Raw genomic sequence first — 22,174 nt, forward strand, 5'->3', positions numbered from 1 at the left:
TGGTCCTTTGTCTTATCTAAGACTTTCCCAGGAGCTGCATAGCTTCAGGAAATCATCCACACCATTGCTCCTCATGGGGTCTGAGTTGCTAATAAATCACATTCTCTATGAGCCAGCACATTCACCGCTGCCATTCGGCTTGTGTTTCCATCTTCATATTTAGCCTCCAATGTATAGAATGTGTTGACAACATTGCGCAGAATACCATGTTCTCTTACAGCCAAATCTTTTTGATCAAGTAGGTATGAGCATCTGAGGACTTTGCTATGGCTTTTGGAGTGGTTAGAACTGAGCGTTTAGATGTTGTACTAATACTTTATCTCAGACTGCTTTTAATTTCTACTTTGTGTCACATTTATGGCCATTCATTTGATTATTTTGTAAAAAACAATTTCAAAGATTGCGCTGGATCCAAAAGAGTCAGGAACCCGCATCTGGTCCAACCCTGCACTTTCCAGGTGAGAAGACTGAGGCCCCAGGTATACAAAGGAATGGGCTCAAGGTTACAAAGCTCACAGAAGGTGAATATTGCTTCCATTGCCTTTTCCGTGCAGCAGGTTTTGGTAACTTGCCCTCGCATCAATTAAGCGACGACTATTAATCAGGATAGCCAACCACTGAGCCCTCTCTGCGTGTCAATACTACACATCAGGACTGGTGTAACTCCTCACACACATCTAGACGGGTGGTGTGTGGTTGTCCACAACCCCATCCAACACTCTTGAATTCAGAAGTGCTCAGGCTCTATAAAGACAACAGGGAGCAGACACTGGACACTGTACAGGTACTGGACACCGTTCACTAAGTCACGGGGAACTGTCCTACAAAGGGGCCCTGCAGGGAGCGTCAAGCCAGGTGAGCAGAGCTCAGTCCACCTTCTCGCTGCCCTGCAGGACACAGGAGCCTTAAGAGTCTAAACTTTTTTTTTTTTTTTTTTTTTTTTGGTACCGGGGATTGAACTCAGGACCTTGTGCTTATGAGGCAGGCGCCAGAACCACTGAGCTGAATTTCCAGCCCAAGAGCCTAAACTTTCACCCATGAAAGAACTTCCTAAACTTCACTGTGTCCCAGTTTGTGTGCCTGGCCTTGGTGTTGAAGAGCAACAGGGAGACTATAGCAGGCCTTTCCAGAAATTTTGTGCAAGGGTTGCTTTCTAGAAAATTAAGCCAGTAAAAGCTGGTGTCAGTAAAAGTATCAGTGTCCCTTCCTGGCTGTGACTGAAGTTGTGAGAGCTCCAGTTCCAGACAGAAAAACAGGATTGCCTCTGACTCCTGCCTTCTAGGAAAGGCTATTTACTACAGCTAGGTAAGCACTAGTTGGAGAGAAATGGGCATTTTTCTCCTAGATAGAGTAGCACTTTCTACTCTATAGCAGACTAAGAGCTTGTTTCTCTGTATGGTGAAAGTGACCACCATGGTTCTGATGTGGCCCTCTGGGGGCAGAGGTGGCTGTGCAGTTCAAAACGTCAGGTCTGTGGGCCTTTCTGGGGAAGGGAGCTCTGGAGGCCCAGGGTGGGTGGGTGTCTGGGGACAGCCTGAGTGCCAATGCAGTAAAGTCTGGTTGCCTCAAAGCAGTTCTAGGGACAACGCTGGACTAAGGCCAGGTGAAAGAATAACATGTGTTGTAAAACAATCTTCGCTGTTGACCTTGTCACCTAGCAGAGTGAGGTCTGAGACTTACAGGAGGGATGAGCTGGCTTTGCTGAGGACTGGGGCTGGGTGGGCGGTGCTCTTACCACTTGGTAAGGACAGGGAGAGATGCCAGCTTTCCTGTAGCCCCTAGGATAGCTTGGAACAGCAAAGAACTGTGCTTTCCAAATGCCCTGGTGTGCAAGTGAGGCCTGCTCAAGGCCCTTACTCTGGCTACTCTTCCTCTTTCCAACCCTCTCCAGGAACAGGGCTCCTTTCCCTTCTCAAACAAATTGACTCTGGGCCTTTGCACTTGCTTCATCTTTTCTCTTTCCTTACCCTCACTTTACTCAGGTCTCTGCTCAAATGTCCCCTTTTTAAGAAAGGACCCTGTTGATTGTCCCATTTGAAACAGCTCCATTTCTCTACTCTATAAGCCTATTTCCTCTTTCCATAAAGCACTTCCCACTACCTAATTTTACATTAAGAATATTTCTTTTCTCTCCCTTCAACTGCAGTAGTGAGTGGCTTCTCTGGTATGTTTTATCCAGCCTTATAGCTCTAGGATACGGGCTGACATACAGTAGTGAAAACATGCTTCATATATGGTGATTGATTCAGGTTCTGAGAAACCACGGGAATCTGGTCACCCAGTGACTGTTCAGGTCAACTAGCGGGAGAGCAGGAAGGTCACCCTTACGTCCTCCGACTCAAAGACGTGGCAGATCATCTTGTACTGCCTCTTCCCATCCTGCGATGGGTGGGAAGCCTCCACATTCTCCTGGGAGTTCGAGCGGGGCATCCGCCGGCGGGCCATCAGCACAACAATATTCCCGATGTCTGCAATGTAGGAAATGGTCCTCAGAGGGTGGTCCATCATTGTCTCCTAGAGGCAGAAGGAGACAAAGAGTAAGCCTGGCACAGCATCTAGTGACCCAGGACAGTCAGTCTGTCATGCATCCATATGTAGGGTGCGCTCTGGGGCTCACCGTAAGGACCTTGCTGGCAGGTCTGTGCAGACCCCCCCAGGTCAGAACATTTCCCTAGGCTAACAAGAGCAAAAAGGACCTGTGGTAGCTGAAAAGAAATAAGATATTTCAAACATTTCATCACTACTAGTGGTAAAGTTAAAAAGGAAGATAAACTCTCCATGGCATAGTTATTTATTGTTTTCATGTGTGTGATGGGGGGGGCAGTACTGGGAACTGAACCCAGGGCCTTTGCACTGAGTTACAGCCTTGATCCCCGACTTGGTATTACTGAGACAGGATCTCACTAAATCACTAAATTGCAGGGGGAGGGCCCAATCTTACGATTCTCCTGTCTTGGGCTCCTGGGCAGCTGGGATTATAGGCATGTGCCACCATGTCTGGCATGTGCGTGATTTCAAACAAAATTTCTTAAAATGTTAATCTTTCCACATTAGCTGTAAGGAAACAGCCTCCCATCCCCCAGCAGCAGGTACTGCATATGAATCTATCCTGCTTGGCTGCAGCCCCTAATCCAGGAGACAACAGGTATAAACAGGTATAAAGGTAGCACTGCGATGCTACTGGGCTTCACGCTGGAGAAGGTGGGGGCCAGCTGGTACCTGTGTGTCAGCATTCAATACTTTAATTCTCTGGGTAGAGATGAAGAGATCCACCTCAGTCATGGGCTGAGATTCCCCTTCAGGAGCCTGAGAAGAAAAACACACCAAGAGGGAGTTCACCATGTTACCCCAACCCCGAGGAATGAGCAAAGCAAGCTTACACACAGAGGCACTAAGACACAGTCACCAGAACGGCAGCACAGACTCCAGGGTGAAACTGCTAAAGCCAAAGTTACCATAGAGAGGATGGACAGGCGGACAGGAGTTTCTGGAAAAAAGGCAGGAAGCTCTCTGTTGCTTCCCCTACATTAGTAGGAACTCATATAGTAGATTTGACTCTGACCAATGATGGGCAAAGGCCCTTTCTGCAAGGGTTTAGACAGTGAAGGGCAGGGGTGATGAACTCACACCCAAGACGTTGGGGGAAGGCTCTTAGAGTCTGCCCTTGCTTGGGCTGATGGAGGGCAAATGCAAATGAAGCCATTTAGATGCGGTTCTGGTAAGAGGGTCTTCACGTTCACACACCACCAGAGCAACATGGAAGCAGCTGCCCACTCCTGAAGCCACCCCATTAAGAAAGAGCCCTTGAGGCATCAACACCCCCAGAGTAGTTCACAAGCACCTACAAGCTCCACAAAAAAAAAAAAAAAGTACAATCTGGTTCATTTAGGGCTGAACTCTGCACATGTGCGGTTATTAGCGCGTTTTCTTTTTTGCATCCAGCAATCTGACAAATCCCAAATCAAACAGAACTAGAACTGGACAGACCCAGTCCCTGGCACATCATGGCTCCTAAAGGACGGGAACTCCCACACCACTACAGGACTCGTTCAGCATCTCCAATCTGCTCCCTGTGGTCCCTCTGAAGTGAAATGGCTCATGAGCAACAGAAAGTGGCTGCTTGAGGCAACGGTGTTCTGAGAAACGCTGGTTTATGGGGCGGTTCAAAAAGAAATCTGAACGAAAAGTTGCTGGATGCAGAAAACAAAAACACAAAACAATAAAAAGGCAAAACATAAACAAATGAAAAGAACAGGCATAACACCAAGCTGATGAAGTTGTTGGTACTGCACCTTCTTCCTGCTTTTGGCTAATTTCTGGGCCATCTGCTTAGCATGGAACAAACAGAGACAGGAGAATAGTTAGAAAAGAATTTGCAGAGAGTCAAAGTCCAGAGGGGAGCGGACAGACTAATACTAGTGGTAAAAAGCATTCTGGTGGGAGGGGGACTGGCTTAAAAGACCTCAGTCTGAAGATAATTGTGTCCTAATTCAGAATGTAGCATGTGGTGAGGGCAGAGGGATGAAGGAAGTGGACTGAGGTGCTTCCTACGCTGAACGGCAATTGAGTTTTTAAGAATCAACTTTTGGTTTTTAAAGTTTTTTTTTACATGCTCCTTTTCCTACTCTATTGATTTCAGTCTACTTTTGGGGGGCTTATTTTGCTCATCTTCTTATCAGCTTCTTGAGATAAAGAGTTAAACTAGTCTTTTCAAACCCTTTTCTTACGTTTATGAAATCTCCCCCTAAGCACTGCTTTGGTTGCAGCCCACAAATCTTGGCCTGCTACAATTCAACTACTGTCCCATTAAAATGTATTTTAATTTCAACTGTAATTTTGTTTTTGAACCTTGAGTAATTCAGAATTGTGTTATTAAGTTCAATGCAGTAGAGAATATTCTGGATGTGCTTTGGTATTGATTTCTGAATTAATTTTGTTGTGGTCAGAGACCAAACTATGTATGGTTTCAATCTCCTGACATTTGTTGAATCTTAGTTGTTATAACTCAGTACTCAATTGACTTTGGTGAATGCATAATGCAGACTTCAAAATATACATTCTGCAGTTGTTGGTTAAGATGATCGTTCAAATATTCTATGTACTTGCTGATTATGGTGTCTGCTTCTATTTAATTGAGAAAGATGTGCTACAATTTCCAGTTGTTCTATGGATTTGTCTATGTACAGTTTTAGTTCTGACAAGTCTTTGCTTTATCTACCTTGTAGCTATATTAGAAGGTGGTTGTTTATTTAGGATGGTATGTTTTCCTGTTCAACTGATATTTTCAGTGTTATTCCTCTTTAGCTATACTTCTTAAATTTGTATATTAACATTGTTTTTTACTAAAACTGGATATAGTATTTCCCCTTTGCTAATAATTACATGACAGCATAGTTGATAAAAGGGACTGGATTATTTCAAGCCAAAACCTGGCCCTGTCATGGACTAGTTGTATAGCTTTGAGCAGCAAGATAACATCTCTGTCCTTTAGTTTTGTCATCTCTAAAGTGAGGATTAAAATAGTGTCTACCTTATGGGGCTGTTTTGAGGTATATGAACATAAGCAAAGTTCTTTAACAGTATACTAAGTAGTATATTTGTGCCTGCTGTATATGATTATAATTACCTATATCGGGATGCAATTTCCTGGCTTTTCATAAGGCTTGCTACACACACACACACACACACACACATATACACACACGGAATGCTGTATATTTATAATTACCTATATCGGGATGCAATTTCCTGGCTTTTCATAAGGCTTGCTACACACACACACACACACACACACACGCACACACACACACACACACACACGGATCTTATACAACTTGCAGTGAGTCAATGGCCAAACTGGACTCTGTTGTGGTGATGGAGGTGGGGTGGAGGAAAAGCTGCCGGATTGCATTCTTTGGTACTCACCTGGTAGGAAACTCTTTTGTTCTTAGCAGTACATCTCTCTCATTAATGACTAAAATGTGTTGCCTGTACTACCTCATTGTAGAGAAACTGGATGAGTCAGCCATCCAAACACCAAATAGCTAATCTCTAGTACACCCAGAAAAGTCAGGCAACCCCATTCCCACTCAGCCACCCCACGGCTTTCACTGGTGGTTATGAGTTCCCAGGAGACACTGCTCTGGAAAACTCTGAAGGCAGAAACTACGTGTTATCCTAACTGCTGCGTGTTACAGTGGAAACATTTCTGCATCTGAGAAGTGGCCCTAAGTTGCTGCTCTGCTGCACCACACAGATTCCTGTGTGGCATCTAAGAGTTCTGCTCAGGAGGTTCTGACCTGGGTCAATCATAATCTGCATTATAAGTAACTGCTGAGAGATCTGAATGTTTCCTGCTCTCCTTCCGAAATGAGGTAATGAAATGGGAATTTCTGTTACTTTTAAAATCACACACAGAAAAAAATAGGGCCAGGGATTTAGCTCAGCGGTTTGGTGGCCTGCCTTGCAAGTGCAAGGACCAGAGTTCGATCCCTAGTACCAAAAAAATAAAATAAATAAATAAAACCACAAATCAAAGCATAGTTGGTCAAAGTTCTTTAACTCTGGGACACTGGAACTTGTAAGAACTCTTTCAAAAGAAAATAGACCCACTACCAATGGAAAACTAAAATTCTGTTTCTCTTGGAACCACTAATGAAGAATATCACAAAGGCAAACTGAGTAGCATGAAAAATATCCTGAAGTAATTTTTATGAAGTTGAAGATACTTTACTCACTTAAGAGAAAAATCATCTGCAAATCACTTATGATACCCAAGTGCCCTACTACAAATTATAACACAAAATTTAGATGTAATATTGAAAAAAGTGAGGGAGTAAAGCCAGAATGGGAAATTAGAGTATCAGAAAGAGGTGTAAGGGAAACATTAGGCCAGCCTGCAATCTAAAACAAAGAATGACAACATTCATTTGAATCTGTGTTTTATGGGATTTGTCATTGCTTATCAACCAGTGGGGCCCCAGGCATAGGCCAACCCCCGTATAACCCCCGTGTAAACGGAGTATTTACTGCTGTTGAACTAGTCTAGGTCAGTCACACCAGGTGATCGGTCTCCCGTTCTATCTTTTCTTTCCTCAGCCAACATCTAGTACTGTGCTAGGGTCCTATTTAGTTCACATACTTTAGTATAAAAGCTTACAACTTCCTCATGAGGCAGCAGCTACATTATCCTCAGGAAACTGACGCAGACAGAAGGGCTGATTCATTTGCCTAATTTCACACAGCTGTCAAGTGGCAGAACAGAGATTCCAACGCAGGCAATCCCGAACGACATTCTACACCAGCATTTGCAGCCTGGGTGAGCCTGTCTTCTAAGAACTCAGCCTACCTATAAAACGAGATTAAATATACTCCCTTTCCAGAATTTCTGACCCTCTCCATTTTGAGGAGTAAATGAGCTTTTATAGTTTTTGTTGATCTCATACTCTTTCAGCAATATGGGAAATGACATAACTTAGTCAAAGCTATCCTATAATGAAATCATAATTTTTGACATCTAAAGAAAATGCACTGGTACCTCGGTTCATGAACTTAATTCTTTCCATGTTTCTGGTCGCAAACCCAACTGGATGACATCCCAATCAAATTCAATGGTTAGGTTCAATGTTGACCTTATGGGGAAATTTGATAGGTTCTTCTTCACTTCGGTTTGTGACCAGAAATGTAGAGAGAATTACACTGTGAGCCAAAGCACCACTTTAAAAAAAGCATGAAAATGTGACCTGTAGGACAGGATAATAAAGAGAGGTGTAAGAATATTTAATAATAACTCATGTTCCTTACATCACAAGGTACCTCAACACCATCTGAGATGTAGTTACATGAACTTCACAGATACAGAAGAATGGACATGCGGACAGCTCTGCATGGACAAGCAGCAGACTGAAGGCTCAGGTAGGGCTCAGCAAGCCACCCTGTCCTCTGGCTGAGGAGCAGAGAATGAAGCAGAAAGAGCGAGGGTGGAATGTAAGGACGAAGTCACAGTGGACAGAAAGGAAGACAAGTGAATGAGCTGCACTGGTATCGACAGCTTAATACTCCAGACAGGGCGGGCACAACGCCACCACTGTGTGCTTCCAGGGCACATCAGACGACAGGACAGAGGACAGAGCTCTCTTTAGGAGCTTCTTCCAGATAGCACTAGCAACAGGACAAGGGCAGATAACACAAGGTGATAATGTATTCTGTGCTCGTATGAGTATGGACTTATAAATGAACGCTCCTTGATCAGGACTCCTCAGAGCCTGTTCCTTTCTTAACTGTGTGCTCACCGTACTCACTAGTAGAGTTCTGTATGCTGTTTCCACGTATGCGTGCACTGATCGTATCCAACCATCCTTTTCTACCCTCCATCCCAGCACCATTCCCAATCTCCTCTAATCACTATTCCAGTCTCAGGTTGACTTTTTAAAAAACAGATAAATAAAACACTCAGTACTTGTCTTTCCACGTCTGGCTTTCCTCACTTAAGGTCCTCTCATCCCATCCTTTTTGCTGCGAAGTACAGGATTTCATTCCGTTTATGGCTAGTACTATATCGTGTATTAGACTATATTTTCATTATTCATCTGTTGATAAGCACCTAGCTCATTCTATATCTTAGCCATGTGTGCAGATGTGTGTTTGCTATGTTCATTTCATTTCTCTTATATATACACACACATACATACTTAGAAGTGGGATAGGTGGATCACATGGTAGATCTATTTTTACTGATTTAGAGGGGCCTTCATAATAGCTGGGCTGACACTCCCCACAAGAGTGTATAAGATTTCCTTTTTCTCCACATTCTTGCTAGTATTGCTGCTTTTTGGATAACAGCCATTCTAATAGGGATAAAATGGTATCTCATTATTGCTTTGATATGCACTGCCTCTGATGGCTGATGATACTGAACTCTTTCGGCTATTTGTATTTTAGAAGTGTCTATTAAGATCATTTGCCACCCTCACTTTTGATGGGGTCTTGCTGTATGGGCTAGGCTAGCCCTGAACTTCTGGGCTAAAGTGATCCTGTTGCCTCAGCCTCCCACATAGCTAGGTCAGGCAGTGTATCCCACCTTGCCTAGGCACCCTTTTAAAAGTGAATTACTTTTTTAAAATTTGAGTTCTTTATACGTCCTGGATATTAACCTAGTCAGATGAATAGTTAGGATATATTTTCTCCCGTTCTGTAGGTTGTCTCCTCACTGTGTTGCCTCCTTTGCTGTGCCAAAGCTTTTTAATGTAATCCCATTTGTCAATTTTTGCATTTGTCTCTGTGCTTCTGGAGTCCTATCTAGAAAATCATTGTAATAGTATTGTGAAGTGTTTCCTCTGTTTTCTTCTAGTAGTTTTAGAGTCCTACATTTAGGTCTTTGATCCATCTTGATTTTTTTGTACACAGTTCGAGATTGGGTTCAAGTGTCACATCTGTATGTGGATATCAGTTTTCCTAGCACCAGCTGTTGAAGAGGATGTCCTTCTAGTGCAATGGTTTTGATGGGTACCTTTGCTGAGAATCAGGTTGCTGTAGATGTGTGGATTTATTTCTGTGATCTTTATTCTGTTCCACTGACTTGTGTCTGTTTATATCAATACCATGTTTGTTTTGTTACTATGGCTCTGTAGAATGTTATGAAATCAGGTACTGTAATACATTCAGTTTTGTTTTGTTCAAGATTGCTTTGGTTATTTGGTCTTATGTGCTGTCACATAAATTTTAGGATTGTTGTAGTATTTTGCTGGAGCATACACTGAATCTGTAGGTCTCTTTTGGAGTACACAGTTTAAGAGTATTAATTATTCTAATCCCAAAACACAGGAAGTCTTTTTTTGGGCATCTTCCATTTCTTTTATTGGTGTTTTGTAATTTTCATTATAAAGATCTTTATGCAAGCGCAAGGACCCAAGTTCAATCCCCAGTACCAAAAAAAAAAAAAAAAAAAAAAAAAAGAATCTTTAATTTCTTTGGTTAAGTTTATTCTTAATTTTCAATTATTTTTTGTATTCATTGTGAATGGGGTTGCTGTCATGATTTCTATCTCAGCAAATTTGCTATTGATACAGAAGCTATGAATTTTTGTATGTTGATTTTGTATCTTAATACTTTACAGCATTTATCAGTTTTGATAGTCTTTACGTCTTTATATTTTGCTCTGGAGTGAATCATACCAACTAAAACCAAGGACAATTTGACTTCCTCCTTCCCTATTTGTATGCATTTCCTTTTCTTGCCTAGTTGCTCTGGGCAAAAGTTTAGCACTAAAAGTGAAACACTCTGGTCTTGTGGATGCCCTTGTCTTGTTCCTGATCTCAGAGAAAATGCTTGTGGCTTTTCTCCATCCAGCATATTGCTGTAGGTTTGTTATATACACCTTTTATTATATCGAGGTATGATCTTTCTATGACTAATTCATTCAAGGCTTTTTACCATGAAGGAATATTTAATTTTATCAGATGCTTTTTCTGCATCTACTGAGATGGTCATGATTTTTAAGCTTCATGTTATTGATGTGTTAAAATACATTTATTGATTTGCATATTGAATCATTCTTGCATCACTGAAATGAAACCAATTTGATCATGGTAAATGATCATTTTGATGTACTTTTGAATTGCATTTATTATTTTGTTGAGGGTGTTTTCTTCTACGTTCATTAGTGATAGGGCTTGCTTTGGCAGCACATATACTAAAATGTTCATTAGTAATAGTGTCTATGGTTTTCTTTTTTCGTTGTGTGCTTGTCAGGTTTGATATGGTAATTTTGGCCTCATAGTATGAGTTTGGAAAGTCTTCCTCCTATTTAGTTCTATGGAATAATTTATGAAGAACTGGTCTTAGTTCTTCTCTAAAAGTTTGGTAAAATTTAGCAGTGAAGCCATCTGGTCCTGGCCTTTTCACTGTTGGGCAAATTTGAATTGCTGATATATTAATATTATTTGTTATGATATGTAATCAAAACATAGTGAATGTTTAAATTTTAAAAATTTATTACACGTCAATCACTGGTACCAAAAAAAGTAATACACTAACAGACACATTCTTTTAGTTTCTCTCAAAATACCCCCCGCCACACTTTGGATATCCTTGTCCCATAATCCTTGCCACTTTCTGAAGCAGTTCTAGAAGTCCTCTTTCATGAGTGTCTTTAGTTGTGCTTTCATGGATGCCTCAATATCTGAATTGATTAAAAACGGATGCCTTCGCCAGGCATGGTGGTGCACGCCTGTAATCCCAGCACTCCGGAGGCTGAGGCAGGAGGATAACTGTGAGTTTGAGACCAGCCTGGGCTACATAGTGAGTTCGAGATCAGTCTCAACTACATAGTGAGACCCTGTCTCAAAAAATCAAAAAACAAACAAACAAAAAAAAAAACCCACAAAAAACGTATGCCTTTTTGTGGCCATTCAGGCCAAAAGGTGTCCGATCCAGTGAATAAGGTCACACTGTAATGTTTTTAACAGAAACTGCCCTAAATATTTGATGAATGCAGTGATAAATTACTGAAAATAATTAAAAAATTATTACAGTAAAAGACACATTGCCACTCATCCCTCTCAAAATAATCAAAACACTCCCCTCACTTTGAAAACACTTATCCTATTGTTCTTGGCAGTATCTTTTACTGAAAAAGTTTTTTAAAAAATTTAAACATTCACTAGATCTTTCAATCATCCCTTGTGTTGGTTTACTCAGCTTTATGTCCTTAGTTCAATTTTGGTAGTTGATAAGTGTCCAGAGACGGTCCATTTAGAACATTGTAGGTTTTCCAATTTTTAAACATATAGTTTCTCAAAATACTCTGTGTTCCTTTTAATTTCTGTGCCATCAGTTATGTCTCCCTTTTTAGCTCTAATTTTATGTGTGTAGTCTTTTCTCTTGACTGGTCTAGGTAAAGGTTTATGATTTTTGTTTATCTTTTCTAAGAGCAAATTTTTTGTTTCATTGATGTTTTGTGTATATTTCATTTATCTCTGGTCTTTGTTATTTCTTTCCTTCTACTAATTCTGGGTTTGGTTTTTTCTTGCTCTCCTAAGTCCTCCAGATGTCATTAGGTTATACATTTAAAATATTTTTTTTAAATGTAGGCACTCTGCCATAAACTTAGCTTCTTTATGCTTTTGTTTCATCCCACAAGTTTTGCTTAAACTTCCCTTTGATTTCCTCAGTGAACTACCGTTCACTGATAAGCTGTTCAGTCTCCATTTCTGTCGTCTCCCTGAGAAACCCCCTGCTGAGGTACATGGGGGAGGGATGGAAAGGAGAGTATGGGCTTCCGCCTTCAGCCCTGACGGTGGTGCGAGTCTGTGTGTGGCTGGCCACGCCTGTGGTATGAAGGAAAGCTTCCTATCTCTTGCTGCTCAGCAATGGTGCCCTCCATTCCTCTCCATCGCCTACGGTGCAGGACACCCAGCAGGCTTGGATCAGTCACTCTGCTGGGCTACGTTGTGTGAGGTGAGGCATTCCCCTGTGAAGTCAGCACGGTAGAATGTCGGTGGACTCTCCGTGATGGGAATACGCAAGGATTCCTGACAGTCATCCAAACTTGGATAATAGCTCACTTCTCCAGATGGCTCTAATCGCTGCCTGGTGTTCACTGGGAGATGATGTGCGATCCTCTTCCAGAGCAAATTTCGGGTTATTTGTCTAAATGTGCTGCAAGCCTGTGAGGACTATGCACCTTTCCAGTAGCTGGGACCGACAGCACCCACCGTAATAGTTTGCTGGGGCCCTCTTTCCCTCTTCCCTCAGATGTGCACACAGAATGTACACGCTGGGAATTCTGTTTCCCTTTCTATGCTATTATCCCAGGTCTCTGCATTTTACACAGTTCCAGCCTCTCTCCTTTTGGGTTCCCAGTGTCTTCCCACAGTCACCACAAAATGCAGTTATGTGATATCACGTGGGTTTGTCCTTGTGGAGGAAGAGGTTAAGTGCTGGGCACCTCTTTGTCCAGTTGAAAAGTTTCTTCTCATATCTTTTACTAGGAAAACACAGGGAAAATGTACAAGAAAGATTTACTTTGGAGAATTTCTTGAATTTACTAATAGTGACAAGCATTCGGCTTGACTGGAACACTGCAGAGCAGATGGGTAAGAGGCTTCGCCGTGCTAGGTGACAGTGATTCATGTACTAGCACCAGTCAGAATCTTCTGGAAAGCTGTCCTCCCAACCTTGTGACTTTGACTCAGTGAGTCTCAAGTCAGGCCTGGCCTGAGAATTTGCACTTCGAATGAGTTCTTAAGTGCTGCTGCTCCCAGGAATGCCCTTAGAAAACAACCGTTCTAAATGTATGCCTAAGGCACGGGGGAGGGCTGGGTCGTGGAAGGATAGCATTTTTTCTAAAAAATGATGAATGCAAAACGCAAAATGATACATAATAGAAGGGCTAAATAAAGATGAGGAGAGAAATGGTAGGTGTCTTTGAATTCTGTTATTGTGTTTAAACAGGCTTCATATCTTACATTCTGGTAGGCAGAATAGGCTTTTCATTTCAGATTCCTTGGTGTGCCTCACAGTAATGTTACCTAAACTACAAGTTTCTCAAGGACTGTACTGGTCAATTCTGGCAGTTTCCTTTTTGAGCCAAATTCCTGTGTTTTCTTCTTACATTATATAGAAAATGCCCAGCCAAACCATAGCTCCAAATTCTCTCTCCATTTGGTAAACAGATCTGTAATTTTTGTTAAACTAAGAAACGAGCACCTCCAAATTCCAGGTGTAGATCCCATGAGCAGTCCTCACGTACAGTTGCTGCTATGTGAGTGACAGACACAATAAACAAACAAAACACAAATTAAAGACTGCTTTGAAATGGAAACTTCGGGGCGGAGGTCAGCATCTGCTCAGAGAAGCCCCACAGTTGCCAGGATGCACTCACATCCCTCCTGTCAAACACATCCTGGAGGCCGAGGGAACAATGTTTGTAGGGAGCAAGGGAGGCAGAAAGCGAGGAGGAAACCGCTGCACCTTTTCTAGGTGAGAGCACCATGTCAGAGCTTACTGTCTAAGCTTGGGGCTTTAACACACTGCTAAATGGATGGCAAAATAGATGTCCAGAGCTTTTCTTTCTCCTTCCTCCCTGGATGCACACTATGAAATCTGCATCCTTCCTGCTGAGGTAGCCTCGACTCATTGAAAGGTCAGGTTCTCATAGGGAACCAAATCCCTTGGAGAACGCTGTCCCCTGGGCACAGGGGAGCGTAAGATGCAAGCTTACTGGACCCAGCCCAGCCTGCCCCGAGTAAATGTTTTCCTCTGCATTCAGGAAACACTGAGCCTGCTTCCTGACCCAACGGCTTCCTGGGGGTGCTGAGATCAACGGCTCTCTCTTACTTAGTTGGAAAAGGCTTCTGGCTATGTGTAATGTCAAACAATCTGACAGGCATTTTAAAAGATGTAAAATGAATGTGAAGCAGAAAATATTTAATGACAGGCAGCAGTTCCTTTCAGTGAACAGAAAGACATTGGAAAATGATACTTATAAATGAAATGTAACCATTAATTGTACCATGGTATAATGAACTTCTCTCACGAGAGTAATTTGCTTATAAAAATGTGTTTCTCAAATGTCTACTCTGCTATAGGAAGGTCTAAAATGTATTTATAACTATCTGATTGAGAGTCCTCTAATTTTAGGTTCAAATGAACAATGGAGCTTCTAAAAACCAATCCCTTAGTAGCTTCAAAGTAAAATTTCTGATTTCTTATGAGGGAGCTACACCTTCATGGAAAAACAACACTATTAGATATCGCTGTAAATAAGAAAACATAATTCAGGATCTAACTAGCACCAGATGGGCCTGGTACAGGGGTGCTGCTGTATCCCATGTGTTCAGGTGATGTGCCTGCCTTCCCCTAAGGCCATCAGAGTCCTACATTCAGTAGGATAGACAGGCATTCCACTGACGGTGTCAAAACCGAGCAGAAAGTGAATACATAAAGTACCCCCCAAAAAATCTGAATCTGAAGATTTTGTAAACCTTGATGGATAAACTTAGGAGAAACTAACCTCCAGGCAACATGAAATTTTCTCTCTCTGGAGTCGCCACTACTCCCTGGGGGACAGACTGGATTTCTTTGGAAGAGTACATGAGTGGGAACTGACTGTGTTTGTTGGTATCAGCACTGTGGCATTTTCATAGAGATAAATTTGTGCTGTGTAGCTCTGTCCTGGACACTGCAGGGTATTGAGTGCACATACTTGGCTGGCTCTGAAAATGCCCCCAGTTACTGTCATAAGCAGAAATGCCTCCACCCATCTTTCAGATGAGGCAGACAAGGTCAATGTCTTCTCCTAAAGGAAGCTAACAGAACCACCCTAGAAAGATGGTGCTGGGTTTTGTACCTGGGGGACATGAGCGATGGATGATGTTTTCAAAGTTCTCTGCATGAGGTAGCACAGGACTGTGCCTGAAAAGCAGCTGGTTCACAATGAGAGGGTTGTGTGGAGTTTTGAATGCTGTGCCTGGCAGATGCTGAATTAAGATGCAGAAGACTACTGGAAATTTGGCTATCATTAATGTCATCTCTTGTGGGCAGGAAAGACAGAAGGAACTAGGCCAAGTGCTTATATAGTTTGGATCTGAAATGTCCCCCAAAGGCCACATATTAAAGGCCTCGTTGTTAGACTGTGGCATTCTTGGTAGGTGAAGGAACCTTTAAGAGGTGAGGTTCATGGAGAGAAATTTTATCATGGGTTGTGCTCTTACAGGCAGATGGGAAGCCTGATTCCTTTTACTCACCAGGAGTTAAGCAGTTTCGCAGTTTCCCGCACTACAGGCTCAAAGCCATGTGGCCATGGACCAAAACACCTCTGAAAGCATGAGCCAAAACAAACCTTTCCTCTCTTCTCTATCTTAGTCGGCTTTCTGTCAATATGACGAAGTAATAACACACCATGCTTGGGCAGGCAGCTCAACAAGAACCTGGTGAGTTTTACCCACAGCACTATATGCTTCTTGAAAGAGTCGGAGGTATGAAGGTCCTATTACCTCTACGCTATAATGGAGTTGTCCTGATGGGGACCATAGACCCTTGGCAGAGAGGCATCACTGTGAAGGGCCGGGGGAAGCAGGGAAGACGATGTCCGTCATCCTAGGAGGTGCTAATTTTAGGGGAAGACACACACAGAACAGGAAGGGGCTGCAGGGCTTCTGAGGTACAGTCAAGGTTTGTGCAACCCAGATGAAGCTGCCGAATGGGCCCCCTGCACACGGGAGGATGAGCAAGTCCTGTCCGTAATATTGACACTGGGTTGGCAGTAATGTATATTACTCCCTGGTTTGTGCATCGAAAGATGCAGCATGGGCTTACTGTACTTAATATGGGTAGCTAAGGAAAGGGCCAGTGCTGAAGAGAAGTGCCTCCTCTGAGCAGTGAGAAGCAAGTGACACACGAAGCGCCCCACGGCAGATGCAATGCAAAGCTGTGTGATGAGGAAGCCATGAGAGGGGACCCAGGGACATTCACATAGTATCACGGGGACTGCAGCATAGCTGGGGGCTCAAAGTCATCAGAGTAAAGGCAGCAATGGAAATACGACCTGTTCAGGATTCAACACATGGCAGAGCCTGGACATGTGCTCACCACAGGCATTTGTTCAGGTAAAAGGCCCGGGCCAGTCACTGCCTCCCCTAAGTGCCATTCTGAGTGGTCGGTCCTTCCTCCCTCCTGCCTCTTGGTGGTACCCTGCCCGCAAAGACTCCCGGGAGGCACACTCTATATCTCTGTGGGCTGATTTCTCATCTGTGCTGTTGAGCTTCGGGTAAAAATCTCACTTTTTCTTCTCTCCTAAGACCATTCACAACAGTCACAAGGAATATTCTAAGAGATTAGAGACGCTTACTGCCTTCTACTCATCCTCTCACGTTACACTAGCACACACTGTGGGAATGTGTAAGAGGGCATGGAAAGGCAATGGCTCTTTGAATATAGCCAAAGGGGTATCAAGTTTCAAGCAGGTAAAACTTATGTTGGTGGGCCTCTGGGGTGGCTACCTGCAGTTCTACAGTCTGGGGGTACAGTGACATTTGGACACTATGAATGCATGCTAAATGTCTCTGTCTTTCTGATTTGTCCACAATTCTAGGTGGTTTGGCCATCTTGATGGAGAGCTCTGTTTCTGTGAGAACAAACTGGTTTTCATAGGTTCAAAGTAGTTATGAATGACTTAAACCAGATGAAAGTGGTTCCTGCTGGATCAAATAGGATTGCCCCTTTTAAATCTTGATAAAACATTCAAATAGGTCATGACTGGCTTGAACTAGTTTACACTGGGTTAGACTTGCACTAACTTGGTTAGACTAGCGAGGTCAGACTGATCAAGTGGCTTGTTTTTACTTAACAAACCCAGTTCAATCTAACTTGAACAAAATCAACAGGTTCAAAAGCAGTGGCATCCACCTTGACTCAACTCTACATGAATGTTCAAGTCACTGACTTCTATCAACTTTTCAAAAAGTCTATGATCATATTTACTTTTCCTCATGCATTGCCATATAGAATAACCTGATAGTGTTCGAAGACTCTAATACACATTGGAAATATTCATTCTTAGAACTGTTAAGAGGGACAACTGCCTGCAATGTTATCTCAGTCCACTCTAAACTCAGGACTAGACACAGAGGTGTGGGATGGCACTGTGGATGGTTCAAGTGCCTGCAGCCACCACCATCTTCCTTTAACCACACGGTCCCCTCACCTTGATTCTGCTTACTGCCTCCTGGGCCTGCATCATGCGCACGTTTTTGGAGGGAGTTTTGTCTGAGAGCAGCTGGGTGGAGCCAAGGTAATTGGCGGCAAAAATGATTCCATCGATCAAGTCTTCAGGGTCACAAGGTCCAGGAACTGTAACACACAGAGTAGCAGCAGTGAGTGAAGCCACCGTGGGGAGGTCCTGCCAACACCCAGAAGGCACACCACCCCTTCCCACGCTCGCTACCTGCAAAGGTAGGCCAGGTACAGAGACCCCTGGATAGGTGGGCAGCCTGCTGGTCTGAGGCACTTATATCTGCCTTAATTCACCCCTCCTTCTCAGGTAGAAGGCATGGTTTTTTATAGTCACTTCCCCCAATCGTGTACTGGGCGAAATGATACAAGCATTTACTGAAATATGAAGTAAAATCCAGCAACGAAAGATGTTTCTCTTGTTACGACTATGAGGTCCTGGGGGACAAGAACCATGTCAGGGGGACAAGAACCATGTCATATTCATCCTGAAGTCTGTGTCTGTTCCCTTGTGGGGATCACTTAGATTTTGCTAGATAAATGGCTGGGTGACCTGAAGACTATTTGGAAAATGTTATTTCATTCAGCACTTACTATGACTTGTCACCTATTCATCTCTTTCTCCTCCATAATGGAGTCAATGATTTCCATAAATTAGAAAAATGGGAAGCTGGGCGTGGTGGCACAAGCCTGTAATCCCAGCACTCCGGAGGCTGAGGCAGGAGGATCGCTGTGAGTTCAAGACCAGCCTGGGCTACACAGTGAGTTCCAGGTCAGTCTCAACTACATAGTGAGACCCTGTCTCAACGCCCCCCTCCAAAAAAAGGAAAAGGGATATTTCACTTGAAATATCTGGATTCCTTTAATGGCTTCTGACCCTAATTCTGGAAGCTATATAACATTTCCCCCAAATCATGGTCCTCTACTTCCAATCTTGCCAACTTAAAATCCATAATATTTGCCACTTGTGCCCACACACAGATCAATTCCAAGGAGAAGCAGAATTTTCTGTTCTCATTCACCATTCTAGCAAATCAAACCTTAATTTTAAATATTTTCAGTACTGGTATCTGATTCTAACCAGAATCACCTGTAAGCTCTATGTGAAATTAAAACGTATCTGGGACCAACATAACTTTATAACAGGTTCACTAAGACAGGTATGTTCATCTGTAATTGAAACATTTTCTTTGACTTGGAAAATGGAAATCTGGGGGAACTAAAATATACATTTAATCCACTATTAAAACCTCAGTAACTTGAAATGGGAACAGTTTGCTTTTCCTCTTGGAAGGCTTATCTGCAACGGTTGTTACTTTTATCTTTAACCATCAAATTCATCTTGAGTTTATACAGCTGCCTCCTATGATAAGCTACTTACCAGGGTGCAGACTCAAAACAATCTATTCATTTTTCTAAAACTAAAGTGGTGGCTGAAGAAATTAAAAATGTTTTAGAAAAGACCTTCATAAAGCGTCTGTATAGTACTGTAATAAGGAAACCTGTTACGTGTCCTATTTTCAATCTTTCTAGGGAAGACCTATGGACAAACACTCCAGGAGTATACAGCCCAGTTTGCCTCAATGGTACACCAGGAATTTACATTCTTCTCAACAGTTAAGTGGTTCCTACCCTGAAATTTTGATGGCTATGAGAACAAATCAGGATATATACAATAACCAGTTTTAGGTGTATAGCTGGAAGCACTAGTTTAACTACATGTATAGACACCCAGTGTAAGGTTGTCAGTCTTCAGATAAATTCCTTCTGGTGGATTTACAATACTGATTATTTTTCCTAACTTGATGTTGAGAAAAAAGATCTCATCTGTGATACTTTAAAAAAAATCTTCTATTTTGTATACTAAAAGTAAATAAAAAATTAACCTACCTTTTCTATGGGACTCCCAATATCATCTATTCATCTCTGATTAGCTCTATTCACTGAAAAAGTGTCCCTTTTCAATCACAGTAAGTGTGAAATTGCAGGTATGTTTAAAAGAAACCCAAATAAGTATAAATGCCAAGCATCTAAAGATACAAAAATTGAATGCAAACAAATTTTAAGGTTAGATAGGATCTTATGCCATTTATCCTTCAGGGAAACAACTTTAGTCTTGGTGCTGGTGTATTTTTTAAAAAGCAAAGCTATAAAGATCCTACATAAAAAAGTTTCAGGTTTCACTGTGGCCTTTTGCAAGATGTTTCTCCCTTCCTTTCAGGCAGCCCTGTGGGAGAATGAGCACATGTTATCACCTCACACCCAGATTAATGCTGAACCTGAAATTCCTGAGGCTTGGTGGGATGGCTATGAAGAAAGGAGTTTACAAACCTCTGAAAACTCTGCACGATGTTCTTGTGGCATTTCAGAACTTCACACACACATGGTACAAATGGTTGACAGCCTACTCAACAAGAAACTCAACCATCATAATTCAAGTATACCAAACTATTAGCTTGTCCTGGGCTTCAGGCCCATGTGCTCATGAAGGTTTATGAATTCTGTTAACTCATCTGCAGGCAGCAAAGCACAACAAGTGTTCATTCACAGGACCCATAGGCTGGACATAGTCTCCTGAAGAGTCTCTCTAAGGTGACAGCAATCTACCCCATCTACCCTACCAGAAAGTTCATCTGCCCCCCTCCGCTACTGAATCAATGTTACCTGTAGCCAGAGGGTGACTCTGGGAATGAGGACTATGCACCCCATTTGGGTGGCATGATCTCAAGCTTTGGGTTGAGTTTTGGCCTCCCTGGTCTTCAGCCCTGAAGAGAACACGGGCTCCAGAGAAAATTAAGAAGTCAGCTGGTATCAGAGGCTGCCTTCATAACCTGGCTCTACTACCTGCTTGATATCAGGCAAGTTATTCACCCTCTCGATGCTTCCGTTCTCTCATGCATAGCATGAAGGTAATTAAACTCACCTCATGAGATCTATGTGGGAGTCAATTAGTATTATATGCAAAAATGCTTAAAAATATCTGCTAGAGAAATGTTTGTTAAATGTTACCAATAAAGTTTGTCTAAATAAGAGATGATACTTACTGGGAATGTTTTTCCCATAGGAAGAACAAAGCTTCCTTGCTAAAGTTTATACCATTTGAATTGCTCTTGAGGGACACAGGAGATGCCCTGGGTGAAAGGAAGTAGTGACTCGGCTAAGCTGCACCACACTAGGTGAAGCTCACAGTTTCAGGGTCACTATCCACATCGGGAGGAAGATTTCTGAGAGGTTTACTGAGTGTTCTTTTGGCCCAAGATCCTAAGATTGTTAGCACTGGAGTAAGTAACACTGTGAGTTTTCTTCTATGCTACTTCCTTCTTCAGAGTGCTTCAAATGCTCCAAATAATGAAAAATTCATGAATGATTCAGTGCACAGTATTTTCTTTTCTACTCTTACCTTCAACATAGGTTGGGAATGAAGCCAAGCTTTTTCTTGACTGTAATTAAGACAAAGAGGTTTCAGAAAGGGCAAAGCATGATGAAATATGCATCAACACAATCATCCAGGCAATATGAAAAAGAAATACATCACCAGTGGCATTACCAGTTATTGACCATTTAGGGGCAAAGACAGTGTGGATAAACCATGCATTTATTACTAAAGGTTATCTGAAACAGACCAGTCTGTTCAAATTTCAGATTATCTGAAGATCCTACATACTTCAGAGTAGTCTGTCAGCTTAAAAGTATTCTACGGACCAAAATCTATATTCAGCAACAGCAGTAAAAAGGCACTTCATATTTTTAAGACTGAGTTCCATGTGAAAAAGTGTTGATTAGTAAGAGAACCAACATGATTGTATACAAAATTTAGGTCTTTGCTGCAAGGATCTTTAAGCTAAAAATGTATGCTAGTTTTTTACCTCTTCCTTTCACTCTCACTTATTGGTTCAGTAGAAAAATACCATTATATATATTTTAAAATTTTAAATGTACTCTTTTTTGGTTCCAGGGATCAAACTCAGGACCTTGGACTTGCGAGGCAGGTGGCGGCATCACTGAGCTAAAGCCCCAGCCCAAAATACCATTATAGAAATCATTACTGTATGTTACCTTAAAATAAGGACATAACAAAGGAATACATTAAAAATCCTAGAACTTCTTATATTAAGTGACATCTCCTAGCAGAGGAGCGTCTTCTTAACAGTATGACGGGAGATAGACGTGATGAGGTCGGACCTTCTAGAACTTGGCTGGGGAGCAGTCTAAATGCTAGCACTGAGACAAAACTTCAAGTGAAATAAGAGTGGGAAATTCATAGTAACAGAACCTGCAGCAGGCAGGTCTAGGGCAGGGTGATGTAATTGTCACAGGAGAGCTCACATTAAAGACAGGATTCCCTCAAATGGCAAAAGGTAGGATTTGCACAGCCAACAGTTTCATCGCTGAGGGTCTGCTATGAGATATATATATATAATATATATATAATATATATATATAT

At 42.2% G+C, this 22,174-nt stretch overlaps 1 protein-coding gene across 1 annotated transcript in view; it reads right to left on the reverse strand.

Moving 5' to 3' along the window:
- The window catches only part of Apba1 (amyloid beta precursor protein binding family A member 1), a 93,877-nt gene that overhangs the window by 14,869 nt on the left and 56,834 nt on the right, over positions 1-22,174 (reverse strand). The window contains exons 7-11 of the mRNA XM_010605885.2: positions 21,131-21,170; positions 17,705-17,850; positions 4,293-4,325; positions 3,220-3,306; positions 2,329-2,514 (exon numbers count right to left, since the gene is read on the reverse strand). Of these exons, the coding sequence (XP_010604187.1) occupies positions 2,329-2,514; positions 3,220-3,306; positions 4,293-4,325; positions 17,705-17,850; positions 21,131-21,170 (492 nt within the window). The remainder of the gene's footprint in view (positions 1-2,328; positions 2,515-3,219; positions 3,307-4,292; positions 4,326-17,704; positions 17,851-21,130; positions 21,171-22,174) is intronic.

This window comes from Fukomys damarensis, unplaced genomic scaffold, assembly GCF_012274545.1.
Source record: "Fukomys damarensis isolate Sample0158 unplaced genomic scaffold, DMR_v1.0_HiC HiC_scaffold_31, whole genome shotgun sequence".
Classification (NCBI taxonomy): Eukaryota; Metazoa; Chordata; class Mammalia; order Rodentia; family Bathyergidae; genus Fukomys; species Fukomys damarensis.